This window comes from Zootoca vivipara, chromosome 2 (genome assembly GCF_965207765.1).
Source record: "Zootoca vivipara chromosome 2, rZooViv2.hap1.1, whole genome shotgun sequence".
NCBI classification, from domain to species: Eukaryota; Metazoa; Chordata; class Lepidosauria; order Squamata; family Lacertidae; genus Zootoca; species Zootoca vivipara.
In genome coordinates, this window is record NC_142584.1 from 94,697,099 (window position 1) to 94,718,476 (window position 21,378).

The following is a 21,378-nucleotide window of genomic DNA, read 5'->3' on the forward strand; positions in this document are numbered from 1 at the left end:
TAATCTAACATTTTGACTGTTGCACCTTGAAAGATTCATAAACTGATCACTTGTCCAAGGACAACCTCCAAAACATTTAAACATAGAGTATGAAAGGAAAATTCAAGAGTCTAGGCAGCAAAAGTCCCAAACCTGTAACATCAGAACCAGAATGCTCCAGAGCAAATTTTTAAAAGGGACGCAAGTGGCGCTGTGGGTTAAACCACAGAGCCTAGGGCTTGCTGATCAGAAGGTTGGCGGTTCGAATCCCTCCAACGGGGTGAGCTTCTGTTGCTCGGTCCCAGCTCCTGCCAACCTAGCAGTTCAAAAGCATGTCAAAGTGCAAGTAGATAAATAGGTACCACTATAGCGGGAAGGTAAACAGTGTTTCCGTGTGCTGTTCTGGTTCGCCAGAAGCGGCTTAGTCATGCTGGCCACATTACCTGGAAGCTGTACGCCGGGTCCCTCGGCCAGTAAAGCAAGATGAGCACCGCAACCCCAGAGTTGTCCGCAATTGGACCATTAATGGTCAGGGGTCCATTTACCTTTACCTTTACCAAAGCAAATTTAGAGAGAGGAGAAGGGGGCTGCAATGGTAAAAACTGGCCCTGCTCCCCATTCTGCTGTCAGGTTCCTTCCATTAGTGGGCAAACAGCATGATATCACCTTATGAAATCTAAAGGAATTTAGCTCTCATAAGGTTAATATATAATATATAAGGTAAATATAATAATATGGAAACTAGCTTCAACACTTCCCAAACTGATGTTTAGGTGGTTTCGGCCAACTGAATACCCAATGCCCTTCCATAAATTGCAGGTAAATACTACCAGATTTCACATTCTACTGTCAGTGGAATAGCCTCTTCTTCATTGGAGAGGTTCTTAAGCAGAGGTTGGATGGCCACCTGTCATGGATGTTTTAGCTGAGATTCCTGCATTGCAGGGTGTTGGATTAGGTGACTCTCGGCACCCTTTCATAGAATCACATCACATCCCCTGAAATGCAGGAATCTTTTGCCCAACGTGCTGCTCAAACCCACGACCCTGAGATTCAGAGTCTCCTGCTTTATTGATTGCGCTAAACTTGTCCAAAAACTGAACCTTGCTTACGTCTCCTTTTTTCCTACATGATCCCTAAAGCAGGTTTACACAGAAGTCAATCACAACAAGTTCAATGGGGCAGCAGTCTTCAGCAAAGGGTTATCGGCTCCAAATGTAATTCTATTATTCTGTTATTTTTCAGGCGTAAATAGTACCATCATTGCTCCAAGTTAAAGCATTGTGCACATATAGATGCATTGGTGGTAGTTGCTACACTAGGTGCTGGTATCCTCTGATGACTCAAACTCCAAAAACTGAGAAAGAATGGGCACCAGTCATTAGCAGATGCGGCGCCGGGGTGCAAATATCCGCTCAGCGCCCCCAAATTATCATGGATAGTGGGGGGTGGGTGAAGCTGCGCACTGCCAGTCATGTGCAGGAGAGCAATCCCCGCAGAGGCTTGGAAGGGAAGCTGCAGGCCCGCCAGCCATATAGTTGGAGGGGCGCAGCTTCCATCCTAGTAGTGATGTATGGAAGTGAGAGCTGGACCATAAAGAAGGCTGATCGCCGAAGAATTGATGCTTTTGAATTATGGTGCTGGAGGAGACTCTTGAGAGTCCCATGGACTGCAAGAAGATCAAACCTATCCATTCTGAAGGAAATCAGCCCTGAGTGCTCCCTGGAAGGACAGATCGTGAAGCTGAGGCTCCAATACTTTGGCCACCTCATGAGAAGAGAAGACTCCCTGGAAAAGACCCTGATGTTGGGAAAGATTGAGGGCACTAGGAGAAGGGGACGCCAGAGGACAAGATGGTTGGACAGTGTTCTCGAAGCTACGAACATGAGTTTGACCAAACTGCGGGAGGCAGTGGAAGACAGGAGTGCCTGGGGTGCTCTGGTCCATGGGGTCACGAAGAGGCGGACACGACTAAACGACTAAACAACAACAACACAAGTTTCCATCCTAAGCCTCTGCAGGGATCGCTCTCCTCCCGCAGAGGCTTGGGAGGCAAGCTGCACGCCCGCCAGCCATATGGTTGATGGGGAGCAGCTGGCAGGCATGCAGGGAAAGGGGAGGCTGCCAGCAAAGCCGCGCAGCTCCCTCACTCGCTGGGGCACCCCTGAGAGGCAGGCGTCCTGGCGTAACGAACCACTAAGCCGTATGGGAAAGATGGCTCTGCACCAGCATTCTATCTCGATCCAGATTTGGCACTTCAAAAAAACCAGTAAGCTGCAGTCCAAATAATTTTTAGAACCTGCCCGATTTGGATCAGGTTCTGTGTCTGAATCCGCTTTGTTAAAATGAACCTTTCTACTTACCCCATTAACTAGTATTATGGGGAAATAAAAAAACAGCTGCCACTTCCCGTCTCCCCCCCACCCTCTTTTTCACAGAACTGGATTTAATTTACAGGCATAATAGCCCTGACAGCCTGCCAAATTACACACAAACAAGCCCAAAAATATTTTGCTAGGCATCTTTTAATGAATAAATACATAAAAGAACCATCTATAACTTTGGCAGAATGGTATTAAATTGAAAGGTGTGTTAGCCCCCTTCCGAAAAGATGGATCCCGACAAACTTCAGAATTGGGGCCCCTTGAACCAACCCTGCTTCACCTTGGACAAGCGCAGAATCCCTCTAAGGTGCCCCACTTCAGTTCAGGATTTGGGATTTGTCAGAATACTCTGCACATGCTGAGTTATGCGCTGTAGTTCTTGAGGCTGGTGATTAGCGGCAAGCATCAATGCGCAAGAGGCCTTGGGTTTTTAACTCTACATGTAAGATTTTATGATTGTTAATCTCTCTGTTAAGTGTGTGTTTTGTAGTATGGTGGGCCCACAACGTACGCTCACTATACATGCATGATCACAACCTTAATTTGTGGGGCGTGTGTGTGTGTGTGTGGATGGATGGATGGATGGATAAATAAATAAATGGAAAGTGGGGAAAACCCACCATTGCCCGCTCTCCAATTATTTATTTTCCTCACATTACTCACTTGGCTAGAGTGTGGTGCTGATAATGCCAAGGTCATGGCACCCTCCCTGTGGAACACCCTCCCTTTAGATGCCAAGGAGATAAAGAACCACAAAACTTTTAGAAGACATCTGAAGGCACCCCTGTACCAGGTAGTTTTCAATGCTTGATGTTTTACTGTGTTTTAATATATGCCTCGGTCCAGAATACCTGAAGGAGCGTCTCCACCCTCCAGACACTGAGGTCCAGTACCGAGGGCCTTCTGGCGGTTCCCTCATTGCGAGAAGCCAAGTTGCAGGGAACCAGGCAGAGGGCCTTCTCGGTGTTGGTGCCCGCCCTGTGGAACGCCCTCCCATCAGATGTCAAAGAGAAAAACAGCTACCAGATTTTTAGAAGACATCTGAAGGCAGCCCTGTTTAGGGAGGCTTTTAATGTTTAATAGATTATTTTATTTCATTTTTCTGTTGGAAGCCGCCCAGAGTGGCTGGGGGAACCCAGACAGGTGGGTGGGGTATAAATAATAAAATTATTATTAATATTATAAGGTTGCAGGTTCAATCTCCGTATGGGACAGCTGCATGCTCCTCCATTGCAGAGGGCTGGACTAGATTCCTCCCAACTCTACAATTTTAGGATTCTACCTGTACACCCATTGGGTTTTCCTTGCTTACCGGGATCTGGGAAGAAGGTGCAAGGGCTCTGGGTGTGTCCCACAATCTTTACAGAGCCCAACACACAACCCTTCACCTTGTGGGGGGTGGGGTTTCCCACTATTTTGCTTTTGTGCACAAAGCCCCAGAACCTTGCATAAGTGGCGGGCCAACTGTAAAGGTAAAGGTAAAGGGACCCCTGACCATTAGGTCCAGTCGTGACCGACTCTGGGGTTGCGCGCTCATCTCGCATTATTGGCCGAGGGAGCCGGCGTATAGCTTCCAGGTCATGTGGCCAGCATGACAAAGACGCTTCTGGCAAACCAGAGCAGCACATGGAAACACCATTTACCTTCCCGCTGTAGCGGTTCCTATTTATCTACTTGCATTTTGACGTGCTTTCGAACTGCTAGGTTGGCAGGAGCTGGGACCAAGCAACGGGAGCTCACCCCGTCACAGGGATTCGAACCGCTGACCTTCTGGTCAGCAAGCCCTAGGCTCAGTGGTTTAACCACAGCGCCACCTGGGTCCCCACAGCGCCACCCAACTCAAAGTGCTGCCTGAAGCCTCCAGGACTAAAGAAAAAAGAAAAAAAATCTAGATAGTCAGACAGACATATGCTAAACCAGGGGCAACAGGTTGCAACACATTCTTAGGACCTTGTATTCTGACTGGAGGTTGCACTTATTTCAAGATCTTCCGTGCATGCAAAAGTCTGTATTATGCAACTGTTTTAACACACATAAGTGCATGTGCCTGAGCACACATGCCTCTCATCATCAAAATCACAGACCTGGAGAGTAAACTGGCAATGGGGGAAGAGACTAAGTTGATTATAAAATGTTCTGCTCATCTTTGGTAGTAAGGAAAGAGTCAGAAGCAGATTTAGCACAGACAGAATTTGAGATAAGCATAATGTTGCTTTTATTCATGCACATAATGTGGAGTATTCCGTTACCACGCGGGCATAAAGAGCATTCATTAGGTGTGAAACTCCAAAGCGGAGAGACATTCCGTTCCCATTCCATTTTCCAGCTACTGCCAACAGTCCCTCCGGCACTGCTCCACCCACCTCAAAAATTAATTTTGGGCTAAAACATTCCCGGTTCAAGCCAGGCCTCCTTTGGCAAGCGAAACAGATTCGCATAAACCGGGACTGTATTCATATGCTCTAATAAAAGCTGCACACTCGCATTGTATAATCTCCTGGCCAGAAAAAAAAATAGAGACTTTAAGTTTGAAATTAATAGATCAATTATATATTAAAAAAATGCCATCTGCATTATGCATCGAACCTTTTGCCAATATTTGGGTAAAGAAAGCCATAGCAGTAACAGGCTTGCTAGAGAACTAGCAGGGCTTGGCCTTTGCTTGGGACTCTCATGTCAATCAAACCCTCTGACATTAAGCATTATAGTAACACCACAGAATTATACTGATCTATAGCACCTGCTACTGGCTAAACTGGGGGGGAGGGGACACAAAAGACAAGAAGCAATGATGAATCTCAGGAAATACTGCATTGCACTAGTAAAAGATCTGTCCGCTTCTTTTAAAAAGTATATAATGTGCCCTAGAAATAAAGAATAATTATTGGGGTGGCAGGTTCTTCTAAAAGTATCTACTCTGCAATTACATATTCCACTCACTTTTCCTTTCATCTGGGGGTTATACTGCAGCCTTCAAGTTAGTCAAAAAGAAAGAGAGAGACAGAGACAGAGACAGAGACATCGTCGTCCCCCACCCCATGTCTGAGTAAATTAAAAAGCATGCAGATGTGAACTCTTGAAGTTCTTAAACCTTCCAGCCATGGTTACAAGAAAGCAAGTCTGTCATAGTTGAGACACTAATGTAAACCTCCTGCCCCCAAAGAAGGTGTTTGAAAATTAACACAAAAACCAATCAAGTACAGGTCTGAATTGCATTCCTAGCTCTGATCAAAAGCCGAATGCTTTCACTAAGGAAGATTTATCTCTGTGTTGCTTGCAGGTGTGTGTGTGTGTGTGTGTGTGTGTGTGTGTGTGTGTGTGTGTGTTTGAACCTATTTAGCTTGATGCACTACTATAGAGATGTCTATTGTTACATCTAGCGTACGAAAGAACTAGATTAGTTTGGAATGTGAAGGGATGAAAGGATTAAAATGTGCCCTTCTGTTCCTCGCTACCCCCCACCCCCAAATATCCAGCTAATCTAAAACTAATCTTCAGGCTACTGCTTCGAGTTCCCAAAGCTTTTGCCATTTATGCTTCAAACAGGAAAATATGAACAACTGATTCGTAGTCAAACAAGTGGCACTGGGGAAGAGTTCTGTTCTGCAAGCATGGTGCACCAGTACAGCTGCATCTTGGAAGCCCTGTTCATCTCCACGTGCAAAAGATCAAGGATATAACCTTGAATGGGACGAATAAAGTGATGGCTCTCCTGCTGTAGCCCAAACTGAAAGAACGTATCTCAGCTACCTAGTAGACATCAATATGGTGCCTTCAATTGAACTCTGTTGGGGTTTTTTCAGGTAAGCAACTTATCAAACACACTTAAGATAAATTCTGCCTGAGTGTTTAGTCACTGCTGTTTCACTAAAGGTAGGAGGAGGACAAAATTGTGAACTGATGGTGAAGGGCAAGTTGAAATAGTAATAAGAGAGCTTTCAAGAGCTGAGCAATGCATCCCTCTCGCTAAAATTAATGAAGCAGCATTATTCAGCCAAAATGAGACACCAGACAAATGTTTTAAGTGTCTGGGAACAGCATAACACAGCCTAAATAATCTTCTGATTAAAGGCAGCTGTCTAAGAAGTCCAGTGGTAAGTGAAGTAAAAAACTTTTAACGTATCTGCTAACTGATTCATATTTGTTGGGATGGAAATGGGCTGCGGTTACATACAGTCCACACACAGGGAGGGGGTGAAATCCAGGTAAAATTAAGAGTTCAGACTATGTTCCAGTGAAAAACCATAGCATAGTTGAATGCAGTTAAATCCAACCAATTTGAATTTGTTTAGGGTTGATTAAACCTTCTGCATCATATAAACAATCTACTTTGTGAGTGAAGGAATCCATATCAAACTACCCAATGATAAGATGAGAACTCTATAATTCTTTTCTCCACTTTCCTTCTTAAGCAAGAGGAGCTTGAGCATTCTGCAAGCCTGAGCAGAGGAAGGTAGATTTGGGAGAGACTGCTTAAATCTCCCCTCCTTGAATGTGTTGCTTTTTTTTTTGGCTGCGGCAAACCGCGCTTCGCAAGACGAAATTATTGCAAGACGAAGCGACTCATGGAACGAATTAATCTCGTCTTGCAAGGCATCACTGTATATGCAAAAATGTGTGTGTGTGGTCTCAGAGAAATCTGTACTAAACTGCTAATGAATTTTCACTTTTAAAAAAGAAATAAATCACAAACTGATACAGAAATCAATAAATCACAAACTGATACAGAAAGAGATGAAATTAAGACTGATCCATCCCTAGTTAGTAGTGATACTTTTTATTATGTTTATAATGTTTGGCATGTTACAACCCATCTGTTTCCCCAAAAAATGAAAATGAGCTTGTGTGTAAATAGTCACTTGCTAGGCTGCTTATGACAAACAAGAGGTCATCCTCCAGCAGCAGGAAAATTTTGCTGAATTTTGTTTCATGTCATGAAGTGTGATGGAAGAGCATTCATGTGGGCTTGTACAGTTTATATGCTAGTTTTAATACATGTCAATTGCAGAGAATAGTTTCACACTGGAAGAACTTTGAACAGAATCCAACAAGCTTAGTATGAATCAACAGTGTGATGCCACAGCAAAAATTAAAAACTAAAAACTAATGTTATTCTAGGCTTATTTCACTGTCTTCTGTCTTGGTCAGACCACACCTGGACTACTGTGTTCAGTTCTGGGCACCACAGTTTAAGAAGAATATTGAAAGGCTAGAACAGGGGTCTCCAAACTAAGGCCCGGGGGCCGGATGCGGCCCGCGCGAGCCAATTGTGTGGCCCCCGACGACCCCCGCTGCTGCCCGCTCTTACCGGCGTGCCCCAGTGCGGTTGCCCATTAAGTTGTGCACAAGCTATTTTATGTGCCACGCCGACCCAGAAGTGCACCAGAAATGACGTCTGTGCATGCACAGACGTCATTTCTGGTGACGCCCTGCGCCAGAAAAAGCCAAGTGTGCGCACGTATGGGAGCACGTTCCCCCACCCTCCGGCCCGCCACGAGATCGGCGCCGGAGGAACCGGCCCAAAACCGGTTAAGTTTGGGGACCCCTGGGCTAGAACGTGTACAGAGGAGGGCAACCAAGATGATCAAGGGTCTAGAAACCAACCAAGCCTTATGAAGACCGGTTGAGGGAGTGGGGTATGATTAGCACAGAGAAGAGCAGACTTAAGTGATATGTTAGCCATCTTCAAATATCTAAAGGGTTGTCACATGGAAGACAGCGCAAGCTTGTCTCCTCCTGCACCAGAGGGTAGGACCCAAGCCAATTCAAATTACATGAAAGGAGATTCCAACTAAACATTAGGAAGAACTTTCTAACAGTAAGAGCTGTTCAACAGTGGAATAGAATACCTCAGAAGGTGGCAAACTCTCCTTCACTAGAGAGTTGAATGGTTGAATGGTCACCTGCCATTTAGCTCTGATCTTGCTTTGCAGGGGTTGGACAAGTTGACCATTTCAATTCTACAATTCTATGTTGTTGCATGCAGAGAATGAAATCTGCAGGTGCAACAGTGTTTCCTCACCTCTCCATCCCCTAAATCTGCCCTGGAGGGTTCTGCTCTAACACATCATCTTGATGTGTCATCCAATCCTAGAATATTGACCTGAGACAAACTCTCTCAAGTTTCAAGACAAACTCTCTCAAGTTTCAAGACAAGCCAACTTTGAACCATTGATCAGAATCAGAAGAATCTTTATTTGCATCAGCCACTAGCCATAGCAATGAAATAAAATTAAAATGTACTGAAGATGGAGGTAAAAACTTAACTATACAAAATACATTCCAGAGGTTTACATCAATAATAAAATAATAAAACTTATTCTAATTCCCCCCTTTTTGCAGTTTTTGCTGTCACCTGATTATCTCGATCTGCTAGAAGAAAGGACACAGGAGCAACGGTTGAGGGACCTGTGACTCAGCTATACAGCTGCAAATAAAATGTTTTAAATGTGTTGTAATGTGCAGTTATACAAATGTGACACTAGATGCCGATAGTGCGCTATGCCAAATTCAATGTATTTTTTTCAAAACGTTTTATAAAAAAGCATTTTCACAGCTTTTTTTTATATGTGTGTAGAGTGGTAATAACCTCACTCCTCAAATATTTATAAGGAGCGCAAGCTAGAAGCACATGAGCTACTGATTCAATACTGCCATCTACACATGGCACAAATGTACGTTTCCAGCGGAATTTTTTGAAATCGACCCTCAAGTACAGCTGAAGGCAGCACATTTAATCTTGCATAAGTGAAAGCGCATCTGTACTTTGGAATTGTTAAATTTTGCAAACGTGGTGCCAGTGTATCAGTTGAACCTTTGGTGACGAATCCAGTTTGTGTAACCAACCAGTGTGTTTATGTGTGCATGCACAGTCACACACTCACAACACCCTGTGAATGCTCCCATGGTGATCAAGTTTAAAGCTATTAAAAAATAATAATCTACCATCTGCTAAACAATTGCAAGCATTTAGTATTTTTCCATTTCCCCTCCTTCCTGCCTTTAAAACACACATTCACAAGCTGCTAAGCAATAAAGCTTTTGCTACTCTAATGAGAGCCTTCCTCATGACCCAAGAATGTTCACTAAATAATTATTAAACTCTGGAAGTGTGGGTTTGGTTTGTTTTTTGCCCGAGTCGCCATTCAATAAAACACTGCAGGTTGATTTGCTTGAATGCTTCATTCTCTTTTCGGGACTGGTGGGATATGTTTCACCAAGAGGTGCACAACAAGCAACCGCTGAAAAATTCCTACTAGCCAGACCTGTAGGAGAGTACTTTCCTACTGACTAGTAAGTGATCCACCAACAATTTGCTGTTTCCCCCACTGCTTTTACAGCCCCATACATTGAGCTACCACTCAGAAATATATTTCTTGAACCACAGAAGGTGGTTCAAGAGCAGCACTGGATAGAGAGCCCTGAAGATCAGACCCTAAGAGTCTGGGGCTCCTCTGCTGCCAAACCTCATAATGAAATGTGCCACTGCTTTACTTTTTGTCTGTTACACCAGTGATGATAGATATGCTAACTGCAACAAAGCAATGCCAGCTGCAATTGTGTTCTTAAGGAAAAAAGATTTAACAGCTAAAAATATTTCAAATTAAAAATAAAACTGTATTATTCTGTAGTCTTCCTCATCCAGAAAATACAGATTCACACAACTCCTAAAGGAGATGCATTTGACATCAGAAAGTCCACAATGTGGACTTTCAAATCCAGTGTTTTGTCTGGGCTGTAAATTCGTATTACTTTAACAACAAGAAAGCCACGAAAAAGATATATCACTTATCTGTTCTCCGCATTTTAAGTTATTATCATTATCTTGCTCAGGCAGACACTGCTGCTGTGGCTTTTAGATAGCAAGAAGCTGAAGCAGCACAGTAGGTTTAATCTCGCATAATGTTCTTTTTTTATGTGTATGTACATACATATATATATATAAACTTATCACCATGTTAAAACAGAGAGCTCTTTGCCCCCCTCAAATGAAGTGTCACTTACAGATAGCGGCTTTGAAAGGAGCAAGGAATGAACACCGGGATTCTAAGAGCTTCCATCTTCCCCCCCTTCCTGTTTAAGGTGCTCTGCAAAGCCCTTGGAGAAGAGTCAAAGTCAAACCAAGTCCTGGCACTGATGTGTCACTAGGGGTGGCTCTTGATAGAGCCCTTGGCAACTCCAATCCAAACAGAGCTCAGTGCTGAAATGGTGCCCTGGTGTCTCTGCATTAGCAGACCTGTTTAATCCAGCACCTACCTGAATAATATGAGAGAGAGAGAGAGAGAGAGAGAGAGAGAGAGAGAGAGAGAGAGAGAGAGAGAGAGAGAGAGAGAGCATGCAAGGGAGAGAGAACACTTTGTTTTACCAGTGGAGGAAGATGTTGGCTTGGGGAGAGAAAGCGAAGGAACTTGTAGAAGTGAGAAGGCATCCGGCTGAAGACAAGACACTATTTCAGCTGCTTGTTTTGTTCTCCTGAGCTACTGCACAATATATAGCACCATATGATCTGGATGACTTTGGGTCTCTTTCTTTATGGTGAGATAGATGATAGATGATAGATAGATGATAGATACAGTACCTAGATAGATGGATGGATAGATATAGATAGATAGATAGATAGATAGATAGATAGATAGATAGATAGATAGATAGATGATAGATCTCTCTCTCTCTCTCTCTCTCTCTCTCTCTCTCTCTCTCTCTCTCTCCATAAAAAATATGGTGATTATATATATATATATATATATCCATTATATATTTATATATAAACCTATCCATTCTTAAGGAAATCAGCCCTGAGTGCTCACTGGAAGGACAGATCCTGAAGCTGAGGCTCCAATACTTTGGCCACCTCACGAGAAGAGAAGACTCCCTGGAAAAGACCCTGATGCTGGGAAAGATTGAGGGCACAAGGAGAAGGGGACGACAGAGGACGAGATGGTTGGACAGTGTTCTCAAAGCTACCAACATGAGTTTGACCAAACTGCGGGAGGCAGTGCAAGACTGGCATGCTCTGGTCCATGGGGTCACGAAGAGTCGGATACGACTAAATGACTAAACAACAACTATATATATATATATATATATATATATATATATATATATATATATATATATATTCTTTATGGTGTGTGTGAGAGAGAGATCTCTCCTCTATCATCTATCTATCTCACCATAAAGAAAGAGACCCAAAGATGTCAGTCATCCAGACCATACAGTGACACAGCAGGTGTGAAGCACCTAAGCGTACACTACTATTTCTTACAAATCAATTGTAAGAAGACACTACTATTTCTTAAAATTCAATTGTCTTTAGCAACGTGGGTGAAAGAGAGATAGCATCTGAAAAACACATGTCTGCATTTTACTGCATTCACCTGTGCTTCAGTGTAGCAAGACCAAATAGATACCGGCACAATTTTCACACAAGACACTGGGGTTTTGTTCTCACAATTCCTGCAAGCAGTGCTTTTAAGAACCCAGTTTAATTTATGGTAGCCCATTCATTGCGACATGGCTGCGGATCTCACTGCATTTTGTGGAAATGCTGTATTAAGCTATACCCTCGTTTGTTGGTTAATGAATCTTGAGTGTTCTTGCAAACATCAATAATTATTTGTATCCCCAATCTATACTCTGGAGGGTCTTGGCAAAGTAGGAGAAGTCTATTCTTTCACTTCTCTAGGCCAAGGAAGTAGCCAACCTTCCTCAGTAGGTGGGGCTGCCAAATTTCAAAGAACCTTATATAAAATAAATGACTCCCTTATAATCAAACAGAAATCTGTACAATATAATCCTGTTGCCAAGCCCAAATTAACTTGGTGTATTTTAGTGCCTGTGACACTAAATTTGTTGGTGTGGGGGAGAAATGTTGTCATGGCTGGAGGGGGACAGAGAAGAATCTGGTTGTAAAACAGCCTTATTACAAGGGATTTGATGAACAGGATGAAATAACACAGCATCAACAGAAGTTAACTCAGACCCAGATAAGCTACAACATAAATAAGCTTGAAATGCTGTATTTCCCTGGCAGATCACAGCCTGCCGCTTTTTAAAAGGAAAGAGTGTTCCTCTTTTAACAAATATTAAAATGCAATGTTAAGATAAAATGGGAAGAAGATGTATGAATGTATGCAAACCTGAATAAAGCCTGAATGAATAAAACAAACTTCTAAATCTGCCTCTCAAGTACTGTCTCCTTTAATCAGTTATTGAAAATAGAAAATTCACCCAGCACAAACAGTATAGACTCAACAAAATAAAATAAAAAATTCCTTCCAGTAGCACCTTAGAGACTCTAAGATGCTACTGGGAGGAATTTTTTATTTTGTTTCAACTACGTCAGACCAACACGGCTACCTACCTGTAACTAGTATAGACTCAGTATTGCTTTCTCAATGACTTACCAGTATACTGTATAAAGAATACAATACTATAATATTTAAAATATATCAGTTTAAACCACAAGGACAGGTACATTCAAAGTATGGCATACTCTTGAACATTCCTTGCTAAAACAACGGAATGCATCAGAATTAAAAGAGCTTTAGTAAAGGCCACCCTGTCTTTTAATTTATGCAAGTCCTTAAAATAATAAGGTTATCTTTTTTTTAATGCAAAGGAAATTCTCAAACAATGGTGCTGTTTCATAAACCGATGTGGTCGCTCGTTCCATCTGAAGGGATATATCATACAATCTCTGCTTCAAAGGCCTTTTTTAAAGCATGCTTCCTCCCCATAGTTTTTACGTACAGTTCAGAAAAGCCTAATGTCACTGCTAGGGAAGAAGGAAGCCTTTTTCCAAGAGTGATTGTCCATTTCTTCAAAGGCTACCTGAACAGAACAGCAAGACGTACTAAAAAAGCTTTTTTAGCCAGAAGTTTATCATCATTTTATATGGCACTGTTTATATTCTATATTGCCAATTTAAGGTAAAGGTAAAGGGACCCCTGACCATTAGGTCCAGTCGTGACCGACTCTGGGGTTGCGCGCTCATCTCACATTATTGGCCGAGGGAGCCGGCGTATAGCTTCCAAGTCATGTGGCCAGCATGACGAAGCCGCTTCTGGCAAACCAGAGCAGCGCACGGAAACGCCGTTTACCTTCCCGCTATAGCGGTTCCTATTTATCTACTTGCATTTTGACGTGCTTTCGAACTGCTAGGTTGGCAGGAGCTGGGACCAAGCAATGGGAGCTCACCCCTTCACAGGGATTCGAACCGCCAACCTTCTGATCGGCAAGCTCTAGGCTCTGTGGTTTAACCACAGCGCCACCTGGGTCCAATTTAGCTCTGCGCAAATCAGAAACGACCAATAATGAAAAGAGCACCAGGAAAGAATGTATAGATTTGTCTTGGAGTACCTTCAAGGGCCTTAAAGCCTCAGAGGCCCACCCAAAATTAGAACTTTTCACATTCTGTTGCAGGGATTATATTGACTCATTGAGAGTGGTACTGTTCTCTTCAAAGCAATTAGCATCCATTGCGTTTTATAGCCATTCTCTTTCATTCATACTTTGATGTTTCCAGCAAACAGTTACATCATGCATTTATTACTACAGCTGTTAGAATACATTTTTGGATTGCTGTTATCTTTCGTTTTTAAGAAAAGTGTCGTTTGTTTTATCTTCCACTGCATTTCCAACAGAGTATCTATATATCTGTATCAATACACACATGCAAACCCATCCTCAGCATAATGCACAAAGCCGACAAAAACATGAAAGTCCACACCACACTAAATCAGTTACAGGGAGCCTGCTCATGTTTACTCAAACATATGCCCAACTATGTAAGGACAATGCAAACAGGGAAGTGGGTACAAATTGAAACTGCTTCTCTGAAACTGTGGCGAGTCGCAGTTAGGCAAAACAAGTCAGGTACTGGCATCGTGATTCTCATTTACCCCCTGCTGGAACTAATGACAGCTTTTCCAGAAGGCAACTTCAATCAGGAAAGGGTTAGAAAACGCCTTTCTCCCCAGTGCCACAGATGTGGTCCAGAATCAAAGTTCCCTGCAGCTTTAAGTTAAAACAAGGTTGAGACGTCTGATCATGGATGCATTCAGTGCTTTTTTTCCTGGAGGTACGCAGGGGTACGCATACGCCCAAACATCTTGTGAATCTAAGTTTGGCCTCATTGGGGGGCAGTATTTCAACATGAGTAGGAAAATGAGAGTACCCCTAAACATTATCATCATCATCATCACCATCATCATCATTAAAAGCACTGGGTGTCTGTCCTGTTATCTGAAACACAGCTGGCCATTTTCATTGGGCATACATAGCAAAGGCTACTGAAATTTCCACTGAAATGAACTGGGCAATACGCACACACAAGAGGTTTGTATATCCTACCGCTTGTTTCTCTTTATTTTCAAGAAGGGTCTGTTCCTCGCTATTTTGGTAGAGGGCCATAAGAAGCGCAGCACTAGGCTATCAGAAACTTTTGCTCTGCATGCTCCAAAAACTCTTTAAGGCGAAAATAAGGACTCTTGGTTCATATGAAATGAGCGGATATCTAATCAGACTGGATCATCGTACAGCATCAACTGGCAGTCCAGTGCCTGGCCCATTTAGAGGAATTATGGTATTGCCTCCTTGATTATGGTAAATGAACAGAGAGGGCTGTAAGAAAATACTTTGATAGTTGGAAATCTCTTTCTAGCCTCAAAGTGTAGTTTGGTGACAACCCTTCAGAGCTGGGGGTGGAGGAAAGTGGGGGGAACAGCCTGGGGCTACTGTGGCAATCTAATCTTTAAAGCCGTGGTGAGGAAATTGTGCCCCCGCCACAGACATTATTGGAGTCCCAACTCCCATCACCCCCAGCACAGTGATGAGGAATGATGGGAGTTGTGATCCCACAGCTTCCTCTACAAGTGGGAGCATCATAGTTTACCTAACTTGGGAGTGCTTACGACACATCATTTGGATATTTGCGATAACATTAGACGGAAGTCTAAAAGCAGCATCCACGTAAGCACAAATGATGCCCTCCAGGCTGAGCGGTAGAGCTTCCCACCACCTCTCCTTTTCCCACGATGAAGGAACCAGTGCAGCCTTTCAGCCAACACTATCCACAATGGTGCTAGTTCAACCGGTTTAGTTAAGTTGCAAAACCAGCGTTACTACCGCTACTACTGCAGCCACATGATGGATCAGCTCTAAATATGCTTTTTGTCACTTGGTTTCCAAAGGGGGGGGTGAAGGGGCCTGAAAATGATGGATTTCAATGAGCCTTCTCCTGCTTCCCCCCAGGGTGGAGTGCAACAGTCTACACGGAATTGTTTTTACTTCTTTAGTTGTTTTTAAAATGAAGGCATAGTTGGAACAATTCGCATATGGCGATGATGAAAAGCCTTTTTGTGGCCTAAACACTGGAGAAATTGTTCCCCCTTATATAGCTTTGCCAGAGCCGTGGCGAATTTGCGTTAGCTGCTACGTAAATCGCTAGGAGGGTAGCTGTGACTTGCGAACCTGACCTTTGGAGGAGGAGGAGGAGGAGGAGGAGAAAGAGAAAGCGTCTTTGCATCTTGCTAGAGGGTGTTCTGTCCCGCTAGCATATCATGTACCTAGTTTGAATTATACAAGAATGATAATAAAAGTATTTTTAGCAGGCAATAAAATCTTGAAAAACAACAGTCGGACGAAGGAAGAGGAAATATACCGTACACTTGATTTATACTGCAACTAAAGAATTTGCTCTAAAACAAAAAAAAATCATCATAATATGTGAAGGCTAGGGCCCCCCCCCCTAATTGCTTGCATCCCAGCCAGGGCCGAATTAAGGTTTGATGAGGCCCTAAGCTACTGAAGGTAATGGGGCCCTTTATATGTCCAGCTGTCCTTTGTCAACTACAAATTGTCGCTGTTTTTTTGTGTTGAATATATGCTGCATGGTAATTTATGGACCTAAAAGGGACGCGGGTGGCACTGTGGGTTAAACCACAGAGCCTAGGGCTTGCCGATCAGAAGGTCAGCGGTTCGAATCCCTGCAACGGGGTGAGCTCCCATTGCTCAGTCCCTGCTCCTGCCAACCTAGCAGTTCAAAAGCATGAAGTGCAAGTAGATAAACAGGTACCACTCCGGCGGGAAGGTAAACGGCGTTTCCGTGCACTGCTCTGGTTTGCCAGAAGCGGTTTAGTCATACTGGCCACATGACCCAGAAGCCGTACGCCGGCTCCCTTGGCCAGTAAAGCAAGATGAGTGCCGCAACCCCAGTCGTCTGCAACTGGACCTAATGGTCAGGGTCCCTTTACCTAATTTATGGACCTAAAAGGTATCTAAAGCCATTTACACATAACAAAATATGTATTTTATCAAAGGAATTTTTCAACTGAAATACAATTAAGAAGAAGTATATTAATAGTGAAATAATTATTAAGCTCTAACTTAAAATGATTGGGGGCCCATGACTTACATCATAGGAGCCTACACAACACAAAACACTGTTGCTGTATGTAGTTTTTTAACTTATATTTTGGAAATGTGCATCCAGTTTTTTTCCCTTTAAACTTTTGGGGCCCCCAAGAGAGTGGGGCTCTAAGCTATTATACGTAAATCTGGCACTGATCCCAGCCTATGGAAGGGAATTCGATGTACAGTGCTGCTTTTCATGTGGAAGCTCTTGATGACTTTAAGAGTTTCCATGCATGCCAAGAAATGGATGCCTCCAGGGACGCCCATCCCTGGTGAGATATTTATGCCTGCGTCAGATATTCCTAGGGGCATCTTCTGGTGGTGGTGTCATAAAGAGCATTATGAATTACACTGAAATACCAAAGGGGGGGATAGCATCAAAATAAGCCAAAAGAGCAACCTTCAAAAAAAAGTTAAGAAAAAGCTTGAGGTCCTAATGCGAGTTATCCTGACAAAAGATTTTTAACTACTACAATGGGTACTACTGAAGTATTTGAGTCAGGCTTATTCAAACTCGGCCCACCAGAAGGAAGCTCCTGCAGCCAATTGGAAGCCCCGTCAGACGTTTGGGTGCCAAAGAACGTTCGCAAACCAGAACAATCACTTCCGGGTTTGTGGTGTTCGGGAGCCAAAACATCTGAGTACTAAGGCGTTCGGGATCCAAGGTACAACTGAATAGAGGAGGTAGAAGGCCTTTGGTCAGGGTCTCTGACTCATTCATCCCATGACTCATTCCTTGTTGTAGATGGGCTATATAGATCCAGAATCAGCAGTCTGATTGGTCCGCAGGAGCCACCCAATCCAACTCCAGGTGGAAGTGAATCAGCAACCTGATTGGCCTGCAGGAGCAGCCAATCAGGCTGCTGGCAGAAGTCAATCCACAACCTGATTGGCCTACAGGTGTAGCCCTGAAGTAGCCAATCACGCAAGGCCCATTGTGTAAATAATGTGTATAAGCAGATGGTTTTGGGGAAAGAGCCATTCTTCTCTTCTTCTCCTTGATGACTACGAGCTGAATAAAGAGCATGAAATTCACTCTCAAATCCAAGTATATTTCAGTTCTGTTATTGTTTGCATGGTTATGTGGTTAGTTTGTACATACAGTACATTCATGATAAATTGCTACGAAATCATAAATAAATAAATTGACACTCCCAGCTGCCACGGAATAACAAAAATAATCATAGGGTAAATCAATTTGTTGGACATCTGCTTTATTAATGCACACATACTAACACCCATCATTTTTTTAATTATGACATTTAGCAGTAACTAAAGTTCTCTGGGCAATATGTGAAAAGGATCTAGGGATCTTAGTAGACCACAGGCTTAACCTGACTACACAGTGTGATGCGCCAGCAAAAAAAAAAAAAGCTAATGCTGTTCTAGGTTGCATCAACAGAAATATAGCATCCAGATCGCACCGCTCTATTCTGCTTTTTGAGTACTGTGTCCAGTTCTGGGCACAATTTAAGGATATCAACAAGCTGGAATGTGTACAGAGGAGGGCGACCAAAATGATAAAAGATCTGGAAACCAAGCCTTATGAGGAATGATTGGGGGAACTGGGTATGTTTAGCCTGGAAAAGAGGAGACTGAGAGGAGATATGATAGCCATCTTCAAGTATGTCAAGGGAAGTCACATGGGAGAAGGACTCAAACGAATGGATACAAGTAGTGCTTTTTTCTGGGGGGGATGCAGGGCTATGCATACCCCTAAACATTTTGTGAATCTAAGTTTGGCTTCATTGATGGGCAGTATTCAATAGGAGAAGGAAAATGAGAGTACCCCTAAACATTTTTTTAGGGAAAAAAGGAGATTCTGACTAAACACCAGGAAGAACTGTCTGACAGTAAGAGCTTTTTGACGGTGAAATGGAGCCCCTCAGAAGGTGGCTGAGTCTCCTTTCATGGAGGTTTTTAAGCAGGCCATCTGTACTGGATGCTTAGTTGAGATTCCTGCATTGCAGGGGGTTGGACTAGATGACCGTCAGGATCCCTTCCAACTCTACAATTCTATGATTCTATGGATCAATTAAAAACTCATTCAAAACCACAATTCCCAAAAATCTTACATCAACAACAGCAGAATAATCCTATAAAACATTAAACTGTATCAAAACAGAGATTAACACACAAAGTCAGCAACAATAGTATAATAAGCCACACATTTTAAAACATAACCTAACATCCCGTATTGATTCAGTATTTGATTAGTGTTTGGGTGGTTCTGTTAGTCTTCTGGGTGTCATGCTTGGACAAGTATTAACTGAAACTCAAACATCTGGAAGCATGAGATGTTACACCACTTGCAAAATAAATAGTTATTAATTTCTATTTAAATCGAGCTTGCTGAAGTTTAAGATTTCCTCGGAAGATAGCTTGTTTCAAAAGAAGTCGATAGGGAGTACAAACTCATAATCTTATGGAACAAGAGATGCTCTCTTGCAATTGTTTTTATTCATTACTTCACACCACCCAATTGCAATTTGCAACTCCCTTAGGGCAAGTAACATTCCACTTTCTCTGCTAGCTCTCTGTTCCTTTACCGCAAGTTACCGGCAGCAGACTCCCCCCCCCCCTGTTACTTTAGTCACTGCAGTTTCTCATTTACTGATCCTTTAAAGACCTGGTGTGAGTTAAAAGGAGATGTGCAGTTGTTAAAGGGCTATCTACACTATTTTTACTGATTATTTTATCTACCAGTTTTCGGGGAGCAAGAATAGGGAATACAACAGAGGGGATTGGCAGGGAGAGGGAGAATGCCACAGTTCTGCATTGCAATTTATGAAACATAGCAGAGGCGCCATCTCACCCTCAGGATTGTGGGTGCCGGCCACTGCAACGCGGGCGGGTGATGTCACACACAGGCATGTGCACATGAAATCACACATCCGTGTTGCGGCGGCCGTGACTCCTCTTCCTCCTATCCACAGCCAGCAAGGCCCCCTTTACCATGGAGAGGAGCTCTGCCTCTCCCTACAGTTCCCTACAGAAGCTGACTGGACTGCTTCTCTCTCAGATGAAGCACCGCTGTCATCTGCTGGCTTTTTTCATTGACTTTGTGCATGCCCGCCCCCCACAATTACATTATTGGGGGTGCTCAAGCACCCACAGCCCCCTGGAGTTGGCTCCTATGATCTACGGTAACAGATATTGTGAAGGGAGTCCAATGGAAGCTGGGAAGGAAACACAACAGAAGAGATTGGCAGAGGACAAGGGGCCAATATCCCTCTCATACGAGTTCCAGGCAGTAGTGCTGATTTTAAAGGAACAGTAATAGCACAGTGCTGTGAAGCAATTGCTATTAGTGCCACAGGTACTGTATCACAAGTGCAAATTTTTATGGGTTTGCTTTTATGCTCCATAATACAGTGCTTCTTGCAGTGCAACACAGGGCTAATGTTACTTAATACCACACTGTGTTTAATACTAACATGTTTAGAGTTAGAGGTGAGCAGCGAGGTAGATGAGATAAACAAGTTTGCCGATGGCACCAAATTGTGGTTAAAACAAAATGGATTGTGAGGTGCTACAAGCAAGTGTAAACTAATGCACTTTGGGGTAAAAAAAAAACCCCACCCCACCCTAATTTCATAGATACCAGTAATGGGTTCCCAACTGATGGTGTCTGGGATTGTAGTGGATAAGTCAACAAAGATGCGTGTCATCGCTATCCCATAGTGGTCTAACAATCAATACTTCTTCCCAGGGAACTCTGGAAATTGTGGCTGTGTAAGGGGAACAAGCATTTCCTAACTCCTCTCAGCACACCTAACAGACTAAAGCAGGCTTCCTCAACCTCGGCCCTCCAGATGTTTTGAGACTACAATTCCCATCATCCCTGACCACTGGTCCTGCTAGCTAGGGATCATGGGAGTTGTAGGCCAGAAACATCTGGAGGGGCGAGGTTGAGGAAGCCTGGACTAAAGCTTCCGGAAATGTTCAGGGGAAGCCGACTCTTAAAGTGGCATCATAGTGCTTTAAATGTATAGTGCGAATGTGGCCTTAGCATCAGCTGGTTAAAAAAAAGGAACAAAATAAAACCCTGAATACACACATAATATTTAGCGAGTGGATTAATATGTCATTAGCACATCCCATAGCTGTGAATTAACATTCAGATGTTTAGGAATCTTTCTTTGAGATTCCTCAGTCCCTGTTCCACATCCTGTTCAAACACGTACTGTTGCCAAAGTTAACTTTGACCGAGTCAGCTTTATGAAAATTAAAACATGTTCCTTAGAGGAAAACAAGCAAATTAAAAAATTCTACAGCACCGACTCCTGTTTCTAGAAAGGGTGGAGGTTAGTTTGCTCAGCCTCTGCCATGCCTGTGCATTTTAAGCTGTTTTGCAGAAATATGGGGAAATGAAGACATTTCTGCTACTATCCCACCAAAATCTACCTTTCTGTGATTTAAGTCCCTTAGCTGTAGTCCTGTCCTTGGGCGCAACAGAGATTTTATTTTATTTTTGCTCCCTTATATGTAGCAGACCTCCTCTTACCATTTTCCATTCTGCAGGTGAAACATAGCCAGTTATATCATTCTATTTACTTATGTAATCATGTCTCTTAGCCTCTTGCATTAGAAAAAAAAT

The 21,378-nt window shown here is 43.1% G+C and overlaps 1 protein-coding gene across 6 annotated transcripts in view; it reads right to left on the reverse strand.

Moving 5' to 3' along the window:
- Positions 1 to 21,378, reverse strand: part of MITF (melanocyte inducing transcription factor) — a 142,691-nt gene that overhangs the window by 61,085 nt on the left and 60,228 nt on the right. For 2 of the 6 annotated variants that reach the window (XM_035106667.3, XM_035106666.3), the window contains exon 1: positions 10,368 to 10,597. The exons of the other annotated variants lie outside the window; for them this stretch is intronic. In XM_035106667.3, coding sequence (XP_034962558.1) covers positions 10,368 to 10,423 — 56 coding nt within the window. In that variant the 5' untranslated portion in view covers positions 10,424 to 10,597. Of the gene's footprint in view, positions 1 to 10,367; positions 10,598 to 21,378 lie in introns of those variants that run through there. 6 annotated transcript variants of the gene reach the window in all.